Source organism: Hypomesus nipponensis, chromosome 15, assembly GCF_054491055.1.
Source record: "Hypomesus nipponensis isolate SF chromosome 15, ASM5449105v1, whole genome shotgun sequence".
Lineage (NCBI taxonomy): Eukaryota > Metazoa > Chordata > Actinopteri > Osmeriformes > Osmeridae > Hypomesus > Hypomesus nipponensis.
This window is the reverse complement of record NC_140375.1, coordinates 18,634,265-18,652,262: the sequence shown is the minus strand read 5'-3', so window position 1 is coordinate 18,652,262 and position 17,998 is coordinate 18,634,265. Positions and strand designations below refer to the sequence as shown.

At 48.1% G+C, this 17,998-nt stretch overlaps 2 protein-coding genes across 4 annotated transcripts; both read left to right on the top strand.

Moving 5' to 3' along the window:
* The first annotated feature begins 7,898 nt into the window (after window positions 1-7,898).
* Window positions 7,899-11,762, top strand: LOC146257959 (extracellular calcium-sensing receptor-like). Its single transcript, XM_084674819.1, is given in 11 exon segments — window positions 7,899-8,161; window positions 8,305-8,596; window positions 8,793-9,035; window positions 9,288-9,383; window positions 9,657-9,960; window positions 10,099-10,149; window positions 10,152-10,252; window positions 10,421-10,651; window positions 11,053-11,176; window positions 11,296-11,489; window positions 11,607-11,762. Coding segments are annotated over 11 exon segments (2,004 nt in total). The 5' UTR covers window positions 7,899-7,949.
* Window positions 11,763-12,672: 910 nt separating this feature from the next.
* LOC146257958 (extracellular calcium-sensing receptor-like) lies at window positions 12,673-17,366 on the top strand. Of its 3 annotated transcripts, none has more exons than XM_084674109.1 (11): window positions 12,673-12,884; window positions 13,028-13,319; window positions 13,513-13,574; window positions 13,947-14,103; window positions 14,377-14,680; window positions 14,819-14,973; window positions 15,142-15,372; window positions 15,774-15,897; window positions 16,017-16,210; window positions 16,328-16,606; window positions 16,694-17,366. In XM_084674109.1, the coding sequence occupies exons 1-11, from the start codon at window positions 12,673-12,675 to the stop codon at window positions 17,120-17,122; spliced, it is 2,439 nt and encodes an 812-aa protein (XP_084530235.1). In that variant the 3' UTR covers window positions 17,123-17,366. The 3 variants fall into 3 exon arrangements, with proteins under 3 accessions (XP_084530235.1, XP_084530234.1, XP_084530233.1); XM_084674108.1 differs by having other exon boundaries at window positions 13,513-13,722; window positions 14,008-14,103; XM_084674107.1 differs by having other exon boundaries at window positions 13,513-13,755; window positions 14,008-14,103.
* The last annotated feature ends 632 nt before the right edge of the window (window positions 17,367-17,998 follow it).

Here is a 17,998-nt window from a genome sequence, read left to right as displayed (position 1 = left end):
TTTACTCTCTTACACTTACCCCTCTCCCTTCCCCTCCCTCTGTTCCCCTCTCTTTCTCTCTCTACCCCTCTCCCTTCCCCTCCCTCTGTTCCCCTCTCTTTCTCTCTCTAGCTCTCTCCCTCCCCCCCTCTCCCTCCACCACCCTCCCTCCCCATCTCCTGGCAGAGTGCCGTGGGGTTCAGCCATCCGCTGGCAGTCATATGGCAGCTCTCACACCCTCTGTGTTGCTGGTGGGTGGAGTGTGTGTGGTTGTGCGTGTGCGGGGTTGTGTGTGTGTGTGTGCTTGTATGTGTACAGGGATGTGTGTGTAGTTGTGTGAGGGGTTGGAGACTAACGTTACAACACCTCAGCATGTTCCTGGGAGAATGCCGCTACCCGCACACACACACACTCAGACACACACGCACACACACACACTCACACACACACTCAGACACACTCACAGGTGGAGATTCAGGTGGAGGGCGGAGAGTGTGTGTCGGGGGGGCATGCAGATGTTGGTTGCCATGGCAGTGTTTGTGACAGCTTATAGTGTTATCACATTATGATAAGATGAAGACAAACCAAGCATGCACACACACATTCACGCACACACACACACACACACACACCCACACACCACCCTCTCACAGACACACACACCCCTACAGACACGCGAGGGTCATGTTGCCGTGACATCTTCATGGTCTGTAGTGGTTCTTACTGTGCTCCACATGATAAAGAGACTCTCACAGTGAGGAATCACACAACACTTGATCTGAAGTGCTCTTTAACGCTGGAGACACACTCTCTGTCCACCCACCTGCATTTAGACCTCCTGGAAACCTTTCGGTCTCCATCCCTCCCTCTCTCTCTGTCTCCCTCTCTCTTCCTCTCTGTCTCTCTCTTCCTCCCTCTATCCACCCAGCTTCATTTTATACCTCCATGGGATACAAGCCCTTCTAAACTTAGAAGGTGTTGTGTCAAATTTATAACGTTTTAAATCGTTGTGATATGAGAAAGGAGAAAAAAAATGTATATATATATATATATATATATATATATATAGAGAGAGAGAGAGAGAGAGAGAGAGAGAGAGTCACACGTGTTCTCCATAAATCCACTCCTTTTACCACGAGGTGATGTAACGGCAGTAAAACAGTCTGAAGACCCTTTCGGATCTTGTTCACCTTTCAAGGAGTGTGACTTATGAAGCATCCATCACTTAAACTGTGAGTGGAAAAAGGATATGACATCAAGAATACAGACATGAGAGCAGCTGCTGGAGAGAGAGGGGGGGTGAAGGTAGGCGGAAGCTGTAGGGCAGCATGGAGGCATGGAGAGACCATAAATGACTATAACGTAGTTTAAACAATGCCAATAATATAATTATTATATAATGAAATGAACTATAATGTAACAAAGTATATATTGTAGCGAGGGGAGATTGAGGGGGCGAGTGTTTTGTGCTGTGGGGCAGCTGCCACTGACATGCACCAGTGAGCTCAGACACGGATGCCCAGACAGATCTGCTGCACACAATAGTGACATCTAGTGGTCACACAAAGTATTGTGGAAATACAATTGAGTTTCTGTAGAACAATAATAATAATTTGTCCGTTCAGCAGACACTTTTATCCAAAACGACGTAAGGGGGATTCAAACCTGAGACTTCTTGATTTACAGTTGAATGCTCTAACCACTTTATTTAGCTAGAACTACACTTTTTACACTACAACTTTGACTGATCTCATGTAGTGGATGGACAGAAGGATGGCTGGATGGCTGATGGATGGATCTGGCAGAAACACCAGTCAGGATGACAGGGTTTATACAGCACACCAGCGGGAAAGCAGAGCTGCTATATCTGCTTTAACAGCCACCTCGGGCTCACGGATCTCTCTTCCCACTAACAGGTGTGTGTGTGTGTGTGTGTGTGTGTTTGTTTGCATGTGTATGTGCCACCAAGTAGAGTATTTAGGAGGAAAACTGACTCTGTGGTCAAGTGCTGAAGGAGAGAGCTATTGCGCAACACCTGGACGTTATTTTTATTGCTCAACAGGTGCTTACTGGTTTATTAGAGAACGATCTAATCAAATCAGCTCCATTTGCCTGGTAGTGTGTTTGTGTGTAGCTGGGTAGTTATAAATGTGTATATGTGTGTGTAGATGTGTATGTGTGTAGCTGTGTATGTATGTGTGTAGCTGTGTATGTGTGTGTGTGTGTGTGTGTGTCACTATGGGCCATGGGGATTACATGGTATTAACAGTAATTATGCCATTTATTGCAAACAGCTTGGCAGCTAAACGATGCCAGCTTGTGTGTGTGGGTGTGTGTGTGTGTGTGTATCTGAGTGTGTGTGTGTGTGTACGGTACACATGCATACATATCTGAGTGTGTGTGTGAATTTCCTTCTCATCCTAAATGTGCTTCCTCACTGCATCTGACCCACTGTGGGTCAGACCGCGCTCGCTGTACTCTTCTCTGTTCAGTTTTCAGTTTACTCATTCAGCGGACGCTCTAATCCAAAGCAAATATGGTCAAGTAAAGTAGAAAAAGCTGTTTTGAATTCTAAACTACAAGAGTAATTTATATTTTTAATGGCAGATTTTTTCCTGTCCTTGCATGACTCCCTAACCATCTGTAACAAGCTCTTTCCCAAAGAAGGCATCCCTTCCTTAGGTGAATTGTTACCGTGCCGAATAACCATGGCAACCCTGTGTCACTGCTGAATGGGGCATCGAGAGGATAATAGAATAGCTGGATCAAAGAGAGAGGAGAGAGTGGTAGCACACACACACATACGCTACACACACAGTCACACACACACACACACACACACACACAGTCACACACAATCACACACACACACACAGTCACACACACACACAGTCACACACAGTCACACACACACACACACACACACAGTCACACACACACACAGTCACACACACACACGGTCATACACAGTCACACACAGTCACACACAGTCACACACACACACACACACACAGTCACACACACACACACACAGTCACACACAGTCACACACACACACACAGTCACACACACACACACACACACACACAGTCACACACAGTCACACACACAGTCACACACAGTCACACACAGTCACACACAGTCACACACACACACAGGTGTCCCTTTTAAACTGTGACATTTTCAGTTCTGAATTTGTGTTCCGCTCTGAGGATACAGGTGATGGTGATGGAACACGCTGAGAGCACTTAGCATTGTTATACAGGCGTTTCTCACCACAGTCCAGATGAATGTCAGTTCTGCCATTTCCTGCTCAGTCTGACTCTGTAACATCCAGCTTAGATGATGCAGAACTTTGAACAACTCCACTCCCTTCCATACCATTTTACTCTCCATTCTGACTGCATGACTTCAGGCTGTTCAGCCTGTGGTCTGCTCTCTGTGTGACTGCATGACTGTGTTCAGCCTGTGGTCTGCTCTCTGTGTGACTGCATGACTGTGTTCAGCCTGTGGTCTGCTCTCTGTGTGACTGCATGACTGTGTTCAGCCTGTGGTCTGCTCTCTGTGTTACTGAGGATGTCTGGAGGAACTGAACTGTACTTAATTATGATTAATAATGACAAATTAGGTATGATGAATACTGATATGATTAAAACTGATATGATTAAAACTGATATGATGAATACTGATATGATTAAAACTGATATGATGAATACTGATATGATTATAACTGATATGATGGGCTGGCAAGCAAACAACACTGAGATGAACTCTGAAGTTCCTTTTATTTAATTTGAAATTACAATAAATAATTGGATACAGTGTACTAATAATAATCATTCTATTTTTACTCACGGTAAATTACACTAAATATATGATTCATCTGTTAACTAATACAGCAAGGACATTGCACATTTTGCAGGGAATGTTTTTTTAAATGCATCGCATAATACTGTATATTTTATAACACACTTTGTTATAGTTGTAATATTCTTATAACATACACAAAACAAATCACCTTTGTTCTGAGTAAACAAACACTAGGGTTAAGTCAACTCTAACTCAAACAAGGTACGACTGAGAGAGAGAATATGTATAGAGAGAAAGAGGGAGAGGAATAAAGAGAGAGAAAGAGAGCGCTTTATTACACTGCTATAGGTGTGTTCTACAGTAAGGTCGACTTCTTTACCATGGCGACAAGACTGTGTGCTACGATCAGGACAGGATCTTCTCAGTAGCTTGTCAACATCGTCATTCAGCACCCAGGAAAACATCAGCCAGGCCTTCATGAACTTCTCTCCTGCTGGAGAAATAGGGTCATTATGTTACAGTTAGGACTTTTATTATATGATGTTATGCAAGATGATATGCAACTCTATGTCTGTCTGTCTTTCGCTCTCTCTATTTCTCCTCCCCTTTCCCACCTCACTCCACCCTCTCTCCTGCTGGAGTAACACCTCACTCCACCCTCTCTCCTGCTGGAGTAACACCTCACTCCACCCTCTCTCCTGCTGGAGTAACACCTCACTCCACCCTCTCTCCTGCTGGAGTAACACCTCACTCCACCCTCTCTCCTGCTGGAGTAACACCTCACTCCACCCTCTCTCCTGCTGGAGTAACATCTCACTCCACCCTCTCTCCTGCTGGAGTAACACCTCACTCCACCCTCTCTCCTGCTGGAGAAACACCTCACTCCACCCTCTCTCCTGCTGGAGTAACACCTCACTCCACCCTCTCTCCTCCCACCCGTTTCTCTCTCTTTCTTTATCTCCCTCTCTCTCCCTCCTCCCGCTCTCTCCATACCTAAGCAAAGACAAAGTATATGACCACCACACAGCCTACGATCCATCCCACCATCAGGAGAGCCGGGTAGAGCTGACAGGACGAGTCAGACTGACCAACAGCTGAGAGAGAGAGAGAGAGAGAGACAGAGAGAGACAGAGAGAGAGAGAGAGAGAGAGAGAGAGAGAGACAGAGAGAGAGAGAGAGAGAGAGAGAGAGACAGAGAGAGACAGAGACAGAGACAGAGAGAGACAGAGACAGAGACAGAGAGAGAGAGAGAGAGAGAGAGAGAGAGAGAGAGAGAGACAGAGAGAGAGAGAGACAGAGAAAACAAGACAGTTATGAGACGCATAGCTGATAGATGGACCTTAACAACACTGTTCCATAGGAGGCTTATAAAGAGTACTAACACGGTTCTATAGGAGGGTTATAAAGCTTAATAACAGTTTAAAAAAGGTTATAGAGCCTTGAGTCATAACACTGTACTAAAGCAGGGTTATAAACCTTAATAACACTATTTTCTATAGGAGGGTTGTAAAGCTTCACAACCCTTCTACGGGGGGGGGGGGGGGGAGGTAAAAGCAGGCTGGAGCTCCTCACCTCTCTGGGCCATGGCTCCTCTGATCTGGTCCTCCAGATGGTCACCCTGTCTGTCTGGGAGCCCCAGTGACAGGAGTCATACGGGGGATGAGTGTGGCTGCTGGACACCCTGGTAGCCCAACTGGAATCAGCAGATTCACCCTCAGCGCCCAACACACACAGCTCCAAAAACACGCCCTACCCTCCCCGCCCTGCCTCAACCTCTCTCAAACACACACACACACACTTACGCTACTACACACACTCACCCTCTCTGTCACACACACACACACAGCCTGTGTGAGACACTACAACAGTGCAGCCCCCATTCTGAGGAAGGAATGAAAGGAATGAAAGAGGAAATTCCACAGAGAGATTCCTCTGTAGGCCTGGTCCCAGCTGTGAGAGACCCAGGGCTCTTCCTCAGATCTCCCCCAGCAGGGGCGCCTCCAGCTGGGCCTCTCTGGCCCGTCCCTGCCCTCTGGGACTCCTGGGGCTCCCTCGGGCCTTGACCTCTCTGAGGACAATCCCACACAGAGAGACAGACAGGCAGGTAGACAGGCAGATAGACAGACAGCCAGATGGATAGATAGATAGATGGACAGACATCGAGACAAACAGGAAAACAGACAGACCGACAGACAAACTGCCAGAAACACAAACAGATAAACAAACAGGAAGACAGACAAGACATAGACAGAAAGTCAGACATTGAAACAGACAGACAGTCAGGGAGCAGAGCTCTTTTGAACCATATTAGGACGTGTCTGTTTGTGAATCTTTTCTCATGTATTGTTTTTGATACCAGCCCTTCAGTGTTCACAGCACTCTCCAGTTTCTCCCCTCGGTTGTTTCCAGTGTGGCTGTGACGGCCTCGCCAGCCCACCTGCTACTAGATGCTGCTAAAACCAGCCACGCACGCGCAGGAAAGGCTAAGTGGCGGGCAGGGGGAAACAAGGGATAAGAGGAGAGGTGGAGGAGAAGAGCACTGGAAAACAGGCTTGGTGCTAATTGGACACCCTTGGAGATGGAGGGATTGAAGGAGGGGGATGAATAGAGGATGAGAGGGTTCAGGTGGCATGATTAAGTGGAGAGCACAGGGGAGGAGGAGGAGAGAGAGGGGGAGAGGGAGGAAGGGGGAGGAGGAGAGAGGGGAGGGGGAGAGAGGGGAGGGGCGTGGAGGGGAGGTGGAGAGGAGGAGGAGAGAGGGGAGGGGGGAAGGGGAGGTGGAAAGGAGGAGGAGAGAGGGGAGGGGGAGAGAGGTGAGGGGGGGGAAAGGGAAGTGGAGAGGAGGAAGAGAGAAGGGAGGAGAAAGGAAGAGGGCACAAGAGGATAGAGGGGAAGGGAGGAGATGAGAGGGGATGAGGAAGAGAAGAAAGGTGGAGAGGAGGGGAGAAGAGAGGTGTAAGAGAGGACACAAGTGGAGAGGGTGGAGGAAAGGGTGGAGGAGAGGGTGGAGGAGAGGGGAGGGGAGTAGGAGAGGGAAGGAGAGGACGGGAGGGAAAGAGAGGGGAAAGAGGGGAGAAGGAGAGGACACCGGGTATAATTAGGTGCTCACAGACAGAAGCTGCTGGCTTGTCTCCCTCCTCTCTTTCAAAATAGAGTCCTTATTGAACTCCCATGGCCTTCCTCTACACACACACACACACACACACAATGACACACACAGATATGCACAGACGCACACACCCACTTATGAACACCCACACACAAACTCCCAGTCTGACAGGCCCGGTCAAGTTTCCGAAGTGACTGTCACTTGGAACAGACAGTTGAAGGTCAAGTGGGTGAGAGTGAACTGTAAGTGCACTCAATTGCAACTGTGATTAGAGTGAAAGTCTGCAGTCAGAGCAAAAGTCGACCTTAAACCTCCCCACTCCCTCACACATACACACACACCACACTCACAGCGTAATCAAATCAAATCATTTTTTGTTTAGCCCTTTTTACAAGCAACAACACAGAAAGCTTCCAAGGCGCTCATAGAGCTGCATGGAAACCGTCAGAGGTCTAAGTACAATAAAGATATTCCCTTAATTTGTGTTTTTATTGCATCATGGTCTCAGATGGCCACTGAAATATTTAGCCGGCGGCAAATTTCTGCTTATTTAAGGGGTGTCCCTTCCAGCCCCTCTTTCTTCCTCTCTCCTCTCTGGAAGAAAGGTAGATTAACCATCTCTCCTCTGTATGTGTGTGTGTGTCTATAGACTAACAGAAACCCCAAATGGCCTACATCAGTACGTCGGCTCCTCATTCTTCCTCTAACAGTGGCGCTTTACTCTACTCTACTCCCTCTCTGTCTCTCTCTCTGCATCTCTCTCTCTGTCTCTCTCTCTGCATCTCTCTCTCTGTCTCTCTCTCTGCATCTCTCTCTGTCTCTCTCTCTCTGTCACTCATTCTGTACATATACTTAGAGTTCTTCCACAGCTGGTTATGAGTTGGAGTTCTGTGATTTCCGTTCCAGAGTTAATCTGTGTCTATGTTATCAAGTGTTTGGTGTGTCTGTATCTATCTGTATGCTACCTGGAAATCAAATAACAAGGTTGTATGTTCTGTCTCCTCCATGTGATGGTTCTCTGCCTGGCCTTCGTTGGTCCTCTCCCCAGGTGATGTGGCTCTCTGGGTGGCTCTGGTTGCTGGCTTGCCTCCCTGGGCTGGTCCTGGCAGGAGGGGGGGCCTGCCGGCTGTTGGCTAAGCCTGTGTCCGGCAGTGTATATCGGGCAGGGGACGTGGTGATCGGGGGCCTGTTCCCCATCCATGCGGAAGTTCCAGAACCTGAACTCGAGTTTAGGAGCAAGCGCAGCATTACTAACTGTACCATGTAAGTGGTTTGTAAAACCAAATGTATACGAACGTTTGTGAAATGATTCAATCTCCCTCTTTGCAGTTGTGCAAACCTAGGTCCTTTAACCCAGAACTCTCTTGTTCTCCCTCCCCGCCCTCCATCTTGCTCCCCTGCTCCAGTTTCTACCAGCGTGCGTATCGCTGGCTCCAGACCATGATCTTTGCTGTGGAGGAAGTGAACCGTAACCCTAGCCTCCTCCCTGGGCTCAGGCTGGGGTACCTAGCCTCAGACTCCTGCCTGGCCGAGGGCACCACCCTGGGGGCAGCCCTGGGCATGGTGACCGGGCAGGAAGACTCCATATCAGGCACAGACTGTGGCACAACCCCCGAGGTGCCAGTCATCATCGGAGACGCCCGCTCCTCAGCCTCCATCGTGGTGGCACAGACCCTGGGAGTGTTTACCCTGCCCATGGTAGGCAGGGAGACTCTGTCTATGGATGAATACTACTTCTTCTTTCCCCCTCCTTACTCTGCTGGGATGCTGTGCAAAGAAACTGCTTCTATCTAAAGATTACATCTGTGTTTCCAGGAACATTTGAAACTGTCTTTATTTCTTGTTACTTTCTTGTTTGTCTCTCTCTCCCTGTCTCTCTCTTCTTTCCCCCCAGGTGAGCTACTTTGCGTCCTGTGCGTGTTTGAGTGACAGTAGGAAGTACCCCTCCTTCTTCAGGACTGTTCCCAGTGATGCCTTCCAGGCGCGGGCCATGGCCTCACTGCTGTCCCGGCTGGGCTGGACCTGGGTGGGCCTGTTGTCTGGGGACGATGACTACGGGAAGTACGGGGTCCAAATGCTGCTGCAGGAGCTGAGGGGCTCTGGAGTGTGTGTCTCCTACTCTGAGGTCATCCCCAAGGTATTCTAGACAAGTCTGTGTCTGGTCATCCATCTGTATAAGCTTTCCTCTCTCTCTTACACACTCTCTCTCTCTCTCTCTCTGAGGTCCCCAAAGTACTGTCTGAAGACCTGCCTCATTGTTTTCGTGTCGGTATCTGTTTTTGTGTTTTTGATTTGGTATATTCTTCTCTCTCTTCTCTCTCTCCTCTTTCTCTCACTTCTCTTCAGTTTCACTTTTCTCTCTCTTATCATGCTTTTCTTCTCCCCTAAGGTCCATACCCAGAGCAGGATCAGTCGGGTGGTTGACACCATCCAGAGGTCCTCTGCCACGGTTGTGGTGGTGTTTGCCATCTCCCAGGACGCACAGGTAAGTCTCGTCAGTTCAAGTCTGTCTCAAATACTCACAATTAATTCCACTTGCAGCTTTATCTTGTAAAGCAGCTTATATCGTAGGGCACAGATGCCCTATGCCTATATTTGATGTGGCCCTGATATCTGCCATTGTAACATTTTCACAGAGAATGCCAGGTGTATTTAGCACTTACCTGAGGTCCACACACAGTATTCTATAAAAGACAGATCTGTCGATTTCTCTGCCTGAAAAAAGGCAACTTGCTTTATCCTGTTTTTTATTCTACAGTTTCTTTTAAAGGAAGTGGTGCGTCAGAACATCACAGATAAGCAGTGGATCGCAACTGAGGGCTGGGTCACCTTCACCAGCCTCTCCGTCCCCCAGAACCTCCCCTCGCTGGCCGGCACCATCGGGTTTGCCCTCCGGAGGGCCCATATCCCTGGGCTGGGAGCCTTCCTGACCCAGCTGAGGCCAGGCGGGCCCTCGCCCCATCACGACCCCTTCCTCAGGGAATTGTGGGAAGAACTGTTTGGGTGTTCTTTGGAGGCCAGTCAGGGCACTGCTCGGCTGTGTTCAGGGTCAGAGGTCATAGGTCAGTGCTATCTGTTACAGGAAAAAACGACAGTGTTGATCGTCACAAAATTAAGCATTGCATTGTCATACTTTTTGTCATATTGACCGTCACTGTCAACCATGTATTTGTGTAATTCTGTGATCTTTTTAAACCCAGTGGAGGGGAAGAGTATGTACGCGGATGTGTCACAGCTGAGGGCCACCTATAAGGGTACAAGGCAGTGTACGCCATCGCCCACGCCCTGCATGGCATGCTGGCCTGCCCTCCTGGAGACCAGTGTCCCAACCTCCAGCGCCTGCAGCCCAAAGACGTGAGCTGACCTTTAACATCACACTGATTAAGGATTTAGAAACACGTAATCAAAGGGATTATTATTCTTTAAGGGATTATCAATCCAAATTATTCTATCCTATTTTATTATGATCGATTTTCATGATTAACAACCAAATACTGTAAAATGGGAGTTTCTCTCTTACAGATTGTTCAGTACCTGAGAGGTGTGAACTTCACCACACATGTGGGTGATCCCGTCCACTTTGACCAGAATGGAGATCCACCTGCTTCCTATGACATCATCAACTGGCATGTGACCCCACAGGGTGGGGTGGAGTTTGCCACCGTCGGACATTTTGTGTCATCTGAGCGAGCGGGGGGCCAGTTTCACCTGGAAATTGAGAAAGTGATGTGGGGTGCCGGGAGTGGACGTGAGGTAAGATTCAAGGAAATACAAATTTGTGCGAAGGGGAGTGGTATTTTGTAACATTTTGGTAGTATTTTGTATTTTAGTAGTATATTGTCCACTAAAATATTTGCAAGAGTAAAAACTTGAGTAACAAATTTGGGAACATTGCTACGGATGCAAGGATATTTGATCATCTCTTTACTAATGATCCCAGGATGTGTGAAGTTGCATTGTTAATTATAACAGGATATACTATTCTAACATTGCTAATGATGCCACGTTAAATTATACTGGCATTCCTAACTATGCCAGTTTACTGTATATGATGTTAGCACTGCTAATGATGCTAGGATATGCTATTCTGAAATTGCTAATTATGTGCGGATATGCTACCTTAGCATGCTAATGATGCCAGGACACTCCCCCAGGTGCCCGTGTCTGTGTGCAGCACTCCCTGCCCCCCTGGCACCTGGAAGGCGGCACAGAAGGGCCGACCAATCTGCTGCTTCGACTGTCTGCCCTGCTCAGAGGGGGAGGTCAGCAAAGAGACAGGTACCTGGGATTGGGATTTTAATTCTAGATTCCAATTCTGATACTGACTGACTCTGATAAGTGACTCTGATTCCGATCAGAACTGAGCTCTTCTCCCGACTCTGGCCCTTCCCTCTCAGGGTCAGTGGAATGCAGCCGGTGTCCTGAGAGGTTCTGGTCCAGCCCAGACCACACTGAGTGCATCCCCCAGCAGGTGGACTTCCTGTCCCTCAGCGACACCATGGGAATCGTCCTGTCCGTCATCTCTGTTGTCGGGGCAACACTAACAGCCACGACCTTGATTACTTTTATTTGTCACCGACACACGCCACTGGTACGAGTACACTGGGTGATTTAGAACATGCTACACTGCTGTTACATCATGACATAATTGTTGTCTTACAAAATTAGGTTTCCTGTATAATGTTTTTGTATTTATTAATCTCTTTAGGTGCGGGCCAACAACTCAGAGCTGAGCTTCCTGCTTCTGCTGTCACTCAAGCTCTGCTTCCTGTGTGCGCTGGCGTTCATTGGTCAGCCCAAGCCTTGGTCCTGCATGCTGAGACACACCCTGTTTGGGATCAGCTTCGTGCTGTGCCTCTTATGAACACCCACACACAAACTCCCAGTCTGACAGGCCCGGTCAAGTTTCCGAAGTGACTGTCACTTGGAACAGACAGTTGAAGGTCAAGTGGGTGAGAGTGAACTGTAAGTGCACTCAATTGCAACTGTGATTAGAGTGAAAGTCTGCAGTCAGAGCAAAAGTCGACCTTAAACCTCCCCACTCCCTCACACATACACACACACCACACTCACAGCGTAATCAAATCAAATCATTTTTTGTTTAGCCCTTTTTACAAGCAACAACACAGAAAGCTTCCAAGGCGCTCATAGAGCTGCATGGAAACCGTCAGAGGTCTAAGTACAATAAAGATATTCCCTTAATTTGTGTTTTTATTGCATCATGGTCTCAGATGGCCACTGAAATATTTAGCCGGCGGCAAATTTCTGCTTATTTAAGGGGTGTCCCTTCCAGCCCCTCTTTCTTCCTCTCTCCTCTCTGGAAGAAAGGTAGATTAACCATCTCTCCTCTGTATGTGTGTGTGTGTCTATAGACTAACAGAAACCCCAAATGGCCTACATCAGTACGTCGGCTCCTCATTCTTCCTCTAACAGTGGCGCTTTACTCTACTCTACTCCCTCTCTGTCTCTCTCTCTGCATCTCTCTCTCTGTCTCTCTCTCTGCATCTCTCTCTCTGTCTCTCTCTCTGCATCTCTCTCTGTCTCTCTCTCTCTGTCACTCATTCTGTACATATACTTAGAGTTCTTCCACAGCTGGTTATGAGTTGGAGTTCTGTGATTTCCGTTCCAGAGTTAATCTGTGTCTATGTTATCAAGTGTTTGGTGTGTCTGTATCTATCTGTATGCTACCTGGAAATCAAATAACAAGGTTGTATGTTCTGTCTCCTCCATGTGATGGTTCTCTGCCTGGCCTTCGTTGGTCCTCTCCCCAGGTGATGTGGCTCTCTGGGTGGCTCTGGTTGCTGGCCTGCCTCCCTGGGCTGGTCCTGGCAGGAGGGGGGGCCTGCCGGCTGTTGGCTAAGCCTGTGTCCGGCAGTGTATATCGGGCAGGGGACGTGGTGATCGGGGGCCTGTTCCCCATCCATGCGGAAGTTCCAGAACCTGAACTCGAGTTTAGGAGCAAGCGCAGCATTACTAACTGTACCATGTAAGTGGTTTGTAAAACCAAATGTATACGAACGTTTGTGAAATGATTCAATCTCCCTCTTTGCAGTTGTGCAAACCTAGGTCCTTTAACCCAGAACTCTCTTGTTCTCCCTCCCCGCCCTCCATCTTGCTCCCCTGCTCCAGTTTCTACCAGCGTGCGTATCGCTGGCTCCAGACCATGATCTTTGCTGTGGAGGAAGTGAACCGTAACCCTAGCCTCCTCCCTGGGCTCAGGCTGGGGTACCTAGCCTCAGACTCCTGCCTGGCCGAGGGCACCACCCTGGGGGCAGCCCTGGGCATGGTGACCGGGCAGGAAGACTCCATATCAGGCACAGACTGTGGCACAACCCCCGAGGTGCCAGTCATCATCGGAGACGCCCGCTCCTCAGCCTCCATCGTGGTGGCACAGACCCTGGGAGTGTTTACCCTGCCCATGGTAGGCAGGGAGACTCTGTCTATGGATGAATACTACTTCTTCTTTCCCCCTCCTTACTCTGCTGGGATGCTGTGCAAAGAAACTGCTTCTATCTAAAGATTACATCTGTGTTTCCAGGAACATTTGAAACTGTCTTTATTTCTTGTTACTTTCTTGTTTGTCTCTCTCTCCCTGTCTCTCTCTTTCCCCCCAGGTGAGCTACTTTGCGTCCTGTGCGTGTTTGAGTGACAGTAGGAAGTACCCCTCCTTCTTCAGGACTGTTCCCAGTGATGCCTTCCAGGCGCGGGCCATGGCCTCACTGCTGTCCCGGCTGGGCTGGACCTGGGTGGGCCTGTTGTCTGGGGACGATGACTACGGGAAGTACGGGGTCCAAATGCTGCTGCAGGAGCTGAGGGGCTCTGGAGTGTGTGTCTCCTACTCTGAGGTCATCCCCAAGGTATTCTAGACAAGTCTGTGTCTGGTCATCCATCTGTATAAGCTTTCCTCTCTCTCTTACACACTCTCTCTCTCTCTCTCTCTGAGGTCCCCAAAGTACTGTCTGAAGACCTGCCTCATTGTTTTCGTGTCGGTATCTGTTTTTGTGTTTTTGATTTGGTATATTCTTCTCTCTCTTCTCTCTCTCCTCTTTCTCTCACTTCTCTTCAGTTTCACTTTTCTCTCTCTTATCATGCTTTTCTTCTCCCCTAAGGTCCATACCCAGAGCAGGATCAGTCGGGTGGTTGACACCATCCAGAGGTCCTCTGCCACGGTTGTGGTGGTGTTTGCCATCTCCCAGGACGCACAGGTAAGTCTCGTCAGTTCAAGTCTGTCTCAAATACTCACAATTAATTCCACTTGCAGCTTTATCTTGTAAAGCAGCTTATATCGTAGGGCACAGATGCCCTATGCCTATATTTGATGTGGCCCTGATATCTGCCATTGTAACATTTTCACAGAGAATGCCAGGTGTATTTAGCACTTACCTGAGGTCCACACACAGTATTCTATAAAAGACAGATCTGTCGATTTCTCTGCCTGAAAAAAGGCAACTTGCTTTATCCTGTTTTTTATTCTACAGTTTCTTTTAAAGGAAGTGGTGCGTCAGAACATCACAGATAAGCAGTGGATCGCAACTGAGGGCTGGGTCACCTTCACCAGCCTCTCCGTCCCCCAGAACCTCCCCTCGCTGGCCGGCACCATCGGGTTTGCCCTCCGGAGGGCCCATATCCCTGGGCTGGGAGCCTTCCTGACCCAGCTGAGGCCAGGCGGGCCCTCGCCCCATCACGACCCCTTCCTCAGGGAATTGTGGGAAGAACTGTTTGGGTGTTCTTTGGAGGCCAGTCAGGGCACTGCTCGGCTGTGTTCAGGGTCAGAGGTCATAGGTCAGTGCTATCTGTTACAGGAAAAAACGACAGTGTTGATCGTCACAAAATTAAGCATTGCATTGTCATACTTTTTGTCATATTGACCGTCACTGTCAACCATGTATTTGTGTAATTCTGTGATCTTTTTAAACCCAGTGGAGGGGAAGAGTATGTACGCGGATGTGTCACAGCTGAGGGCCACCTATAACGTGTACAAGGCAGTGTACGCCATCGCCCACGCCCTGCATGGCATGCTGGCCTGCCCTCCTGGAGACCAGTGTCCCAACCTCCAGCGCCTGCAGCCCAAAGACGTGAGCTGACCTTTAACATCACACTGATTAAGGATTTAGAAACACGTAATCAAAGGGATTATTATTCTTTAAGGGATTATCAATCCAAATTATTCTATCCTATTTTATTATGATCGATTTTCATGATTAACAACCAAATACTGTAAAATGGGAGTTTCTCTCTTACAGATTGTTCAGTACCTGAGAGGTGTGAACTTCACCACACATGTGGGTGATCCCGTCCACTTTGACCAGAATGGAGATCCACCTGCTTCCTATGACATCATCAACTGGCATGTGACCCCACAGGGTGGGGTGGAGTTTGCCACCGTCGGACATTTTGTGTCATCTGAGCGAGCGGGGGGCCAGTTTCACCTGGAAATTGAGAAAGTGATGTGGGGTGCCGGGAGTGGACGTGAGGTAAGATTCAAGGAAATACAAATTTGTGCGAAGGGGAGTGGTATTTTGTAACATTTTGGTAGTATTTTGTATTTTAGTAGTATATTGTCCACTAAAATATTTGCAAGAGTAAAAACTTGAGTAACAAATTTGGGAACATTGCTACGGATGCAAGGATATTTGATCATCTCTTTACTAATGATCCCAGGATGTGTGAAGTTGCATTGTTAATTATAACAGGATATACTATTCTAACATTGCTAATGATGCCACGTTAAATTATACTGGCATTCCTAACTATGCCAGTTTACTGTATATGATGTTAGCACTGCTAATGATGCTAGGATATGCTATTCTGAAATTGCTAATTATGTGCGGATATGCTACCTTAGCATGCTAATGATGCCAGGACACTCCCCCAGGTGCCCGTGTCTGTGTGCAGCACTCCCTGCCCCCCTGGCACCTGGAAGGCGGCACAGAAGGGCCGACCAATCTGCTGCTTCGACTGTCTGCCCTGCTCAGAGGGGGAGGTCAGCAAAGAGACAGGTACCTGGGATTGGGATTTTAATTCTAGATTCCAATTCTGATACTGACTGACTCTGATAAGTGACTCTGATTCCGATCAGAACTGAGCTCTTCTCCCGACTCTGGCCCTTCCCTCTCAGGGTCAGTGGAATGCAGCCGGTGTCCTGAGAGGTTCTGGTCCAGCCCAGACCACACTGAGTGCATCCCCCAGCAGGTGGACTTCCTGTCCCTCAGCGACACCATGGGAATCGTCCTGTCCGTCATCTCTGTTGTCGGGGCAACACTAACAGCCACGACCTTGATTACTTTTATTTGTCACCGACACACGCCACTGGTACGAGTACACTGGGTGATTTAGAACATGCTACACTGCTGTTACATCATGACATAATTGTTGTCTTACAAAATTAGGTTTCCTGTATAATGTTTTTGTATTTATTAATCTCTTTAGGTGCGGGCCAACAACTCAGAGCTGAGCTTCCTGCTTCTGCTGTCACTCAAGCTCTGCTTCCTGTGTGCGCTGGCGTTCATTGGTCAGCCCAAGCCTTGGTCCTGCATGCTGAGACACACCCTGTTTGGGATCAGCTTCGTGCTGTGCCTCTCCTGCCTGCTGAGTAGAACCGTGGTGGTTCTGGTGGCCTTCCGCTCCACCCTCCCTGGAGAGAACCTGATGCGGTACCTGGGTCCCAACCAGCAGAGGCTGGGCATCTCTCTCTGCACGCTGGTACAGGTGGGCCTGACAAGCTTACAATGTAATGAAGTAATGGTACACCAAGCAGTGGCTTCAGGGTTATAACTGAAGGCTTTCTGTTCCCAGGTGCTGATCTGTGTGTTGTGGCTGTCCCTGGCCCCCCCTCGGCCTACAGAGAGGGGCATCAGAGGAGACCAGGGGCCCAAGATCTTGTTGGAGTGTGCTGTGGGCTCCATTGCAGGCTTCACCCTGGTCCTGGGGTACATCGGCCTGCTGGCCTCCCTCTGCCTCCTCCTGGCCTTCCTAGCCAGGAAACTCCCAGACAACTTCAACGAGGCCAAGCTCATCACCTTCAGCATGCTGATCTTCTGCACCGTGTGGGTCGCGTTCATCCCGGCTTACGTCAGCTCTCCGGGGAAGTTCACGGTTGCCGTAGAGATCTTTGCCATCCTGGCCTCCAGTTACGGACTTCTGGTCTGCATCTTCGCTCCAAAGTGTTACATCATCCTGCTGAGGCCTGAGAGGAACACCAAGAAACAGATGATGGCCAAATAACATCAAGGCCCTCAATACTTTGCTGTCGCAATACTTTACTTTGCTGTCGCATGCGTTTACTTTACTTTGCTGTCGCATGTGTTTTACATAATGTCGCAATACTTTACTTTGCTGTCACATGCGTTTACATAACGATGCACTGATATATATTTTTCATTTTGACAGATTGCGAGCCTATTGATAAACCTTTTGTGGAATTGAATGTTTTAATATGTGATAGAAAGTGAGCGCTGCACTTTGCCAATTTACCACTCAGCTTCCAGAGATTTCTTTTGACAGAGGCATCTCAGTAGCATGTTATGTCTAAACCTCTTTTGAATAATAATAAAGCACATAGTGTTTAGAACTGTTATTGTGTCTGTTTACTATGTCTGAGAAGGGGTGGGGTAATTGGAGAAAACCCATGTGGGCTGGTTGTAATAACTTACAGCCTTCTGAGACCGATGTGTGTAGCTTTTTCTTCTACAAATCCTGTTGTAGAACGAGAGTAACAAAGAATGTCTGTCTCCAACGATGACGTGGCCTCGGTTGGGTTTTATGTCTAAAGTAACACCACACAAGACTGAAGAAATTCCCCCAAATATGAAAGACAATAAAACTGTCTGAAAGGGAGAAAGGTCGGAGAGCAATTGTTTTTGTCAACAGACAGAAAACAGAGAGATAACAGTATCTGATTTTCAGAAAAACTGCTTGATGAAAACTAAAGACAGTTACTGTCCTGATAGGACGTAAATGTAAATAAACTTTGTATAACTGTAAGATAAGAATGGATATTAAAATGATCTCAATGAGGTAATATTAAATAATAGAAGTTAGGATTCACATTTCAATTTACAAGTGACCCAGAATGGGTCCACAGTGTTACTGTAGACAGAC

Bases quoted from the DNA above. Each gene is read 5' to 3' on its own strand.
- LOC146257958 (XM_084674107.1), top strand. From the start codon at position 12,673: ATGTGGCTCTCTGGGTGGCTCTGGTTGCTGGCCTGCCTCCCTGGGCTG. The intron at 12,885-13,027 runs GTAAGTGGTTTG...CCCCTGCTCCAG, and splicing joins AGCATTACTAACTGTACCAT to TTTCTACCAGCGTGCGTATC. The intron at 13,320-13,512 runs GTAGGCAGGGAG...CTTTCCCCCCAG, and splicing joins GAGTGTTTACCCTGCCCATG to GTGAGCTACTTTGCGTCCTG.